The sequence below is a fragment of the Astyanax mexicanus genome, chromosome 18 (assembly GCF_023375975.1).
Source record: "Astyanax mexicanus isolate ESR-SI-001 chromosome 18, AstMex3_surface, whole genome shotgun sequence".
NCBI lineage: Eukaryota > Metazoa > Chordata > Actinopteri > Characiformes > Acestrorhamphidae > Astyanax > Astyanax mexicanus.
In genome coordinates, this window is record NC_064425.1 from 20,755,107 (window position 1) to 20,764,328 (window position 9,222).

General features: G+C 38.4%; 1 protein-coding gene across 2 annotated transcripts; it reads left to right on the forward strand.

Moving 5' to 3' along the window:
- clrn1 (clarin 1) lies at positions 1 to 8,237 on the forward strand. Of its 2 annotated transcripts, none has more exons than XM_007236771.4 (3): positions 1 to 537; positions 2,873 to 3,052; positions 6,219 to 8,237. In XM_007236771.4, exons 1-3 carry the CDS (start codon positions 285 to 287, stop codon positions 6,482 to 6,484), a joined length of 699 nt encoding a protein of 232 aa, XP_007236833.1. In that variant the 5' UTR covers positions 1 to 284; the 3' UTR covers positions 6,485 to 8,237. The 2 variants fall into 2 exon arrangements, with proteins under 2 accessions (XP_007236833.1, XP_007236834.1); XM_007236772.4 differs by having other exon boundaries at positions 2,939 to 3,052.
- Positions 8,238 to 9,222: the final 985 nt, after the last annotated feature.

The following is a 9,222-nucleotide window of genomic DNA, read 5'->3' on the forward strand; positions in this document are numbered from 1 at the left end:
GACGGGGAGCGGGGAAATTGAGAAACTGAGCCGGGGCGCTGTAACTTTACCCGTGGAGGACATGATGCACCGCGGCCCGTATCGGTAAACAGCCAGCAGTGTGATCCGTGTATTATAGTCGCTTTATTTTATACAGGCTGCTGCAGTGTGTACTGAGGGCATGAGGGCCTGTGTGTTATGGACAGATAGATAGTAGCTGTAGAGACAGGAGCTAGTGTGTGTGTGTGTGGGATGCGGTGTGTGTGAGCCGGTTTCCTGCTCGTTCCGACCGGGTGAAGATCATCATGCCCAGCCTGCAGAAGAAGGTGGTGTTCTCGGTCGGTGGAGCGCTGAGCTTCGCCGCTGTGCTGCTGGTGGCGGCGGCCATGGGGACCCGCTGGTGGGTGCAGGCCAGCGTGCTGTGCCAAACCGGCGCCCAGCTGGTGAACGCCACGGGCTCAGAGCTGCACAAATTCATGGGCACGGTGAGCTACGGGCTTTTCCACGGTCAGAGGCTGAAACAGTGCGGTCTGGGGGGAAGACCACTCTCCTTCTCATGTGAGTACAGCAGAGAAAAGGCCAAAAGTCCGAATGTAGACCCTGTAGACCCCCTTTCAGTGAATGCTACTTTCAGCGTGTCTAGTAGTCGCTGTTGTGAAATTAGACCATTAGCAATATAATAGGACCTATTGGCACCATGCCAGGCCTAATGCCAGGTGTGGGCCGGAGGGTTATAACCTCCCCAAGTATTGAGATGTGGAGCAGTAGAACTGTGTTGTTGTATGATGGTGCTCCACCACCCCCATGCTTTACTTTTTATTTTAAAGGAAACTTTATTTAATTAGTAGCAAACATACATTTGTCGGAGTCTAACATATACAGCACACATTTACATTAACTACATTAATTATAAACACACTTACAAATTAAAAATGTTCCATAAGTCAGTATCCTTGAAGAGTGTTTAAAGTTCTCAGTCTCTAAAGTTTTAATTTGTTTAAAAACTATTTAGCTGGAAAAAATATTGGTCGATAGTCATCCTGCATCTTGTGTTCCACAGTTTAGATTTTACAACATTTAAAAGCCCCCAGAAAGAATTGTGTTTTATTATTGTCAATATTTTTATCAAATATACCACCCCCAAGCTTCTCAGATTATGTTCATAAACAGCAACTATGCTACTTTAAGTTGCAACCACTGCTTGTTGCACAGATGGGCCTTATGCCCATTGCCCAGTGCCAGGTGTAGGCCAGAGGAGTTGATTCGGGGAGTGGAGGCTGGATGAGGTGGGGCTAATGCAAGCAGTTCCTCAGAGTGGAGACAGTTGCGCCTACAAAAGCAGGAGAAACTCTGTTTTAATATCCTTGATTTAAAAGAGAAAATAAATAAGCGAGTGTCCCAATAGCTTTATTAGTGCATGGCACACTAGTGAAAGCATCTTTGTTGTATTTTTTATTCTCAGATGCCACTTGCATTAGCTACATTTATTCAACAGTCCAAACCCCTCGCAAAAATGACACGTGTAAGGGGGGAGGGGCTAACAGCTCACATTATACATTCATAGCTTTTTTATGTCTTCACATTACTTCAGTCTCTGTCTCTGTGGTGGAGAGATGGCTCTTGTGGGAATAACACTCACACTCACACACACACACACACACACACACTCCAGCTCAGAATTTATGAAGTGCAATGAAACGAATCAATTTGGGACCCAATGGGTTGCTTTTTTTTAATGAGATGCGCAGGATGCGCTCCAAAGCTCTGTAGGCCTCTCTTAGACCTCCCACTCCAGTGTGTCAACAGGAACGTGTGATGTGATAACAGAGCATTCTTCTCTAATGAGCTCTGGATTTGACCCAAACAGGAGTTTACGCTCCACAAAGCTGAGGCTCCTACTGTAGCTCCAGAGAGCTGGCCATGCAGAGGAGCTGCTTTCATGAAAAAAATAAGTTTTAAGTAAACCACAGTTCTATACAATTGATCAAAGATGTTACTATACCTAATCTTATCACTTATAACACCTGTGAGAATGTGCTAATGTCCTGGGCTAGAATGTTTTATGTATATCTGCATTTTAGTCACATCTATAAGCTAATGTTATATTTCTCCATAATGCTTATATTCAGGTGAATTCCGTTCTATTTTGTACATTTTATAACTGTGAACAAAGGACTGGATATTTTTTTCCTTTTTAAACACTCACATCTGGAGACAAGGATGTTTAAGACTTATCATTAATCTACAGTTATTATCATATGATGAAGACCAAGGCCTGTCTCATCGCACTCACTTTGCTAAAAAACACACTTACCTGACAGTATTTTTGCTACATCCATTCACATTTTTACTTTTTTTTGTTTTTGTTGCTTAAATTATTTGTTAGCAAATTATGTGTAAAATGAATTACTAATGAAAAAACATACATTATATCAAATGCTGATTATTTAAATGGCTTCATTTATATACTCCACATTGAACAGTATGCTACATAATTAAATCAAAGGCTCATTTAAATTAAAGGTACATTTCTGATTGGATATTTTATTTGTAAATTTTGGAAATGTATTTTGCTGTTTGTGTGCTCACTACTTTGTGTGTTTGGAACTCCTCCGCTCCCACTCAGTGATGACTCACAGACACCACTACACATCCTGACCAATCACATGTGGCTTTAACAGGAACTATCGAGTGTTCATTTCAAAGAGCCAGTTCTAAGAGCCGGAGGCAAACAGGCAATTGAGGGAAAATTATGTAGGATAGAATTTCCTGATTTTTTTCGAAGGGGTTAATTTGGTTAAATGTTCACCCCTACCTACAGTGATTGATATAGATATAGGTGTGGCTTATCGTAATATTTAAATGCTTATGTTCCTTTTTTTCCTGCATATAGTTTTTCCTGACCTGGTGGACGTGATGCCGTCTAGTCTTCATGTAAGCGTGATATTCTTCTGTGCAGTGCTCATCGTCTTCTCTTCTGTATGCTGTGCCTTCTTCATGTTCAATGCCTTTGGCAATCCATATGAAACCCTGCATGGACCACTTGGCCTGTACTTGTGGAACATGATCAGCTGTAAGTCAGCATATGCACATACACACACATATATGAAAACCGATACTGTACTTAGCCAAAAACGGCAAAAAAGCTCTAATGGTGGCCGAACAATGACTTACAATTAGCTATTTTAGGTCATATTGCATTGTTTCCTCTAGAATTTTTTTCTTCAGTGGCTACACTTGAACTGTATTCAAAAAAGGAAAAAGTAAAAATCAAAGTTTTCTAAAAAAAGACAGGAGAGCTTCCTATAGCCACAGGGCTGTGTGTAGACTATACTTAAGAACTCAAGTCTCCAGTCTACTTGGTGAATAATCCAGCTCAGAAAAACAGTTGGGTAACAAACAAACGAGTAAAAACACTCAAGTCCAGACAAGGACAGCTGCTTTGTCCTTTAGCATTGTGATTTGAACGTGACTGTTGACAATCACAGATATGCAGCTTCAACTGCTGAAGCACTGTATTGTACATACTGTTGTTATGTCTGCTGGGAAAGACCAAAATTCAGAGTTTAATAAATATTTGAAAAGCAAGACAAGAAGTACATTTAGGCTACATTTTTTTCATTGCATCACTAATAATAATAAACAATTAAATGAATAGACACCTGTGTGTTGATTCTCTATTATCTCTTGTTCAATAATTTTCAGACCACCTGAGCCTCACCACAACCTCTTAGCCCCACAGGAACACATTATCCCTGAGCGTTCTCTTTTGTAGCTCTGCAATGTGAATTTGAGCCTGTTCAACAAACAGAAAATTGTTTTTGTGTAACTCTTAGGAGAAGGTTTGGATTAGCTTGCATAATAAATAAATAAAGGCATGGAAATAAATGTACTCGGGCCAACTGGTCAGCTCATCTCTAGTGTCGGATTTCTCTGTGTGTTAACATACTGATTAGGGGTGTCACGATTCTCTAAATCCTCGATTCGATTTCATTTTCGATTTGAGGGTCACGATTCGATTCGATTCTCGATTTTCTTGTTTTTTTTTCTTGTTATTATTTTATGCCTCATAAAATTTAAATAATATATTTATTATTATTATTATTATTATAAATATTATTATTATTATTATTTATTAAGATATATATGGTAATGCCATCTAGTGACTTTTTTTGGTAGCAACAGTGTGCACTATTAAAACAAGCAGTTTATCAGAGCTGTGTGTGGATGGCTGGTGAAACTGCTCATTACATGAAGCTGCAGTTCTTCATCCAACCACTAGCAGCAGCAGCACAAGCCCCGCTCTCTTCACTCAGTCACTACTTCAGTACAGCCCAGCCACGGGCTACAGAGCTCAGCCAGTCCGTTTTTACTGTTTCTGTAAACAAATAAAGGTTTTAACCCCACTAACCGGATAATACAGCTCACTACAGTTCATCTTTCAGCCCAAGCAGCTAACAGCAGCAGGTTAGAACAGCCGACACGGAGTCACTGCTCGGATTACATTATAAACATGTCAGTTAGCGCACTGCTAACCTCAGGATGTTTATAACTATGGAGTTTAGTGGACACACCACGGCCGCCAGGTAAGTCTTTTAAAGGCTACTGAAGACTATTAAAGGCTATTAGAGGTTATTGAAAGCATTATTGGGGGGCAGAAATCAGTACAGGCTGGTTAGATAAGTGATGTTTATTAACGTCATTAAAACAGATTTTGTCAGGTATTGTCTTATAAATATTTACACATAACTTATATCTCTCCTGAAAAGCTTTTATTTTAGTCAGAAACACGCTTGTGTTTACTTTATCTGAGAGAAAGATGTTTTTTTAATTCAATGGAAAGCAACAGGTGTAGTCAATTATAAGTTTAAGATTTTTAATCCACCTCACTGTGATCTATAGTCAGTGTTCTCAAGTCACACTGACACACGCATTTCAGCGAGTTCACACGCTCTCACCTGCGCGCACCCACCCCTCCGTTAGATACAGATACAAAACCTGCGCGCCCAACCCCCGCCCCCCCTCCCCCGTTGGACAGATAAAAACAGTGATCACATTCCCGCCGACTGCGCTCATGCAGTGGCTCTCTATTTAAATGAATAGGATGCGCTGTGTTGGTGCCGCGCCATTTGCGTAGCGCGCTGCGCTATTTGCGTAGCGCGCTGCGCTATTTGCGTAGCGCGCGCGGGAGGGATCGTCGATCCTCTTTTTGACTTCGATACTCGAGATCGTGACCTCATTTCGATTCGATTTCGATAAAATATCGAGATCGTGACACCCCTAATACTGATGGACAGTACCATTTTAATGGCCAGTTTGACCTGTCAATGTAATTGCTCTCATTAAGACGCAGAGCAAGAATTAAGACTGTATTATTTACAGAGGTCTGGAGTGCAGCCTTTGGGTCATGGTGGCAAATATAGGGACAGAGGTAACACATTGTAGAAGTGCTTAATATAGTTATGGCACTGTATAATATACTACTGTAACACATTTAGAGTTAATTTTCTAGACAGGCACTAAGCCTAGTCCTGAACTAACTGTTCTATTCAAAATGCTGTGTAGTCCAGGACTAGCCTTAATTCCTGTTCAGGAAACCAAGAGACCAGAATTTTTTATCTCAGAATCTGTGCACAAGAAGTGTTCTTTGGCCTATAAATGTCTGAGGTGAATACTATCTAACATATTAAAAGGAAATTTTGCTCAATAATCAATTTCCCTGGGCCCTATATATACCCCAAAAAGTAGTCAATCAATGTCTGTGTTTTCTTCCTTAGTTTTGCTAAATGAATAGAGCTTCATGTCTCACAAGTTCACACTGTGAAAACCACAGTGTGAAATGAACACACGTATCTCACACTATGCAAAATAGCTTAAGTAGTTACAATCACAACAATCATTGTGTTATAAAAATTGGCAAAAGTACATTAAAGGTCTGCAGCCTTTTTTTTGGCTGCTTAGAAATTATTTGTGCCACATTTAGAGGCACAAAACAACACACCCCTTAGTGACAACCCAGAAAAACAGACTTCTTTGGCTGTGGTCCTGGCAAGAAATATGAAATAGCTTGCTTATATGTGTGTTTTTAAAGCAAAAGTCTGTAAAATTTAGGAAATTAGATACCTCCCTGGTGAGAATCTGTAATTACACAGAGCATGTAGAAGAGTACTTTTAATGCATGTTAATGTAAATTAGTTGTGTTTTTGAGTATACTGTTTTAAGCTAATCCTCTTGTGCAGGTCTGTGCAGCTGTATGGTCTTAATCCTCTACGCAGCAGAGGTCAAACTGCATCGTCTGTCTGAGATCATCGCTAACTACAAAGAGGGCAACTTTGTCTACAAGACAAGCAGCGAGAAGTTCGACCGCTCCTTCTGGTTCATATTCCTTGTCTTCCTTATTCACTGCCTTAACATCCTCCTGATCCGCCTGTCGGGGGTCCAGTTTCCTTTCCAGGGGGCCAAAGAGTCGGACGCCACCACGGGTGCAGCAGATCTCATGTACTGACCAGTCCTATTGTTCACCAGCTCTGCCACCCGGACGCGACACTCTATCGTGGCTATTAGCCCTCCTCAATAGGAGTCTTGCATCTTGCAGCATCCGTTGTTGTGGTTTGTTTACCGATGAATAGGCGAGGCACATCTGAGCCTGCTAAGCTGCATCCTTTCACTTTCAGAAGAGGCACAGGCCGCAGAGATAGCGTGCTGGCTGGGTCTGTGAGAGATAATTTGTAGCTATCTCTCTGCAGGGAGGCTAGTGGAGGCACCCAGTCTTTCAGCCAGAACTCTGATTGCGTATTCTGTTCATTGCCAACGCAATTAAGACTGAGGACTTTAAATGAATTGTTGAAATGTAGAAATGTTTTAGTCAGATCTGTTTCTCCTGTAAGGAAACTACACTACATACTAAAAGGGCTTAAAATGGTTCTTTAAGTGATGCTACAGAAAAAAAACTCCTTTGGGTACATAAAGAAACATGCTTGAAATAGAGAGAGAGAATAAAAAGAATACATTCTAAGATCCTTGAAGAACCATTACTTGATGTGAAGGTTGTTTGTAAATTAATATTTAATATTTTTCTTCATACCATGACTTGCCACGGGACAGGAAATATTGTGTATTGTGTCCTATACATTTTCCATGTCCCTACAAAATGATGCACTGACCTGTATGATATTTGCATGGGGTCTTCTGCATTGAGTTGCTTGTCTGTTTGTTCCAAACCATTCACAAGAAAACACCTAAATACTTATACAGGTGTGGGCATTTCCAACCCATCCCCTAAGGTAGCACATGCTATTCAGTATAACTTTCGTCATGTCTGTACCCATTTTTATGTCAGCCACTGTTCTCAAATATGGACCTTAAATCCAGTTTTCAGTATGTCCTGGAAGTGAAGTGAAAAGTTAAAGGAACCAATAATCACGAAGTCAAAAGTCTGTATTGATGGTTGAGGTTTGGAGACTGGTGCTCTGTAACATTCCTCATAGAACCATCTAATAGAAGCATATTTATTTTTCCGAGTGTATATTCTTATTCATAGTGTGTATATAGATATTCTGGAACACTATGTTTAATTGGATTTTTTTAACTATTAATCTTGGGTATATTCTTGTTTAGACACCCAACCACAAAGTGCCAAGGATCATGACTGTTATGAATATCAAATGTACTTCAAATCATGAATGCTGAATTAATTTTAATGACTTTGTACCCAACTGAATAAGATATTTAGTAATAAACATTTTAACTATTTTAAGAATTATATAATTCTTAGATGTGATCAAGTAAAAAAATGTAAAATAGTTAAATAGTTGATTGAGGCGTAACTGTGGTTTTGTAAAAGAAAAGCATGGTCACTGTATTTTGTGTTAGTTTTCTGCAACTGGCCTACCAGATGCATCTTCATGATGGATGTAATTAGATATTAATTGTACTTAGAGATTTTGTAATTAGATGTAAATGTGTTTTTGATTTAGTTTATGTCGTAACTAATTCCATCTATTTCACTCTATACCATTTACAACGCACAAGTAATCACAAGTAATTTTTGCAAAATTTAAAATGGAACTGAATTTATGCATTGTTGGGATGCACTGTATGTTATGGGAAGAGTAATCTGTGAACAGATTTGATGAACATGTATTAACTTGAGTAAGTGTTTTGAGATTTTTAGACATCTATTTTAGACAGGTGCCTTACTTTGAAAGCACACGTGACCTAAATCTGTGATTTTCAAATAAAATTACACCTTTTCTGTATGTACTGACCATGTCATCTGTACTTATTTGTGTGTACTTATTTAGGTTAGTTCATATATACAAATTGTATGAAATATTTTAACAAATACTTTGTCTTTATATCCACAATACAATGTAAATAAGCAAATAATGGTGCACTGATACTCTATAATCATTCATGTTTTTAAATTACCTTAAAACAAAGAATCACAGAAATAATTGGACTTTAGCATCTCTCAGAGAACTTTCATCATTAATATTCTTTACATTTCTTGCTATGTGGAAGACATTTTTGTCCAGTATCTTCCAAATTCAATCACATTACGGTTACAATTACTCAATTTAAATATCCTTTATGTAAAACATGCTTTTTTCTTCATAACAGTCAAGTAATGTTATAGTAAATGTTATGGAGTGCTAATGCCAAAGACAAAACTGCTTCCTATACACACTACTTGTCACATGCCATGACACAGCATTGGCAGTAATCTGACTGGCAGTCAATTAGTAATACTTTACAATAAGGGTACACCAAGTACTTACGACAGTAATAAACACTGTTAAAAGGTTAAATGTTTTAACTAATTATTAATTGACTCTAGTTAAGACATTATTACACATTACTGAGTTTTAAAGTTTAAGAATGTTGTAAATAATAATAAACTGAGACATTGGTTAAAATGTAATGATTAGTAATGTCTTAACTAGTGTCAATAAGTAGATAATACATTCTGTTGTAAGTACTGTTAATTAATGTACCCTTATTGAAAAAAAAATACCACTGAATTTAAAAATATAAATTGTTTTTTAAAACTACTACTACATACTACTACTCATAATACTACTAAGTTGTTTTATTTTTGGTGCCTTCACGTATAAAGGGATATAAGGGATTTTGTTATTTATTGGAAGAGCCTAACTGTTTCACTGTTTCAAACAGTAGCTTTTTTAAATAAAGGTCATCTAATAGAGCTACTGCACTTAAAACCACTTTAAATGAAGTACT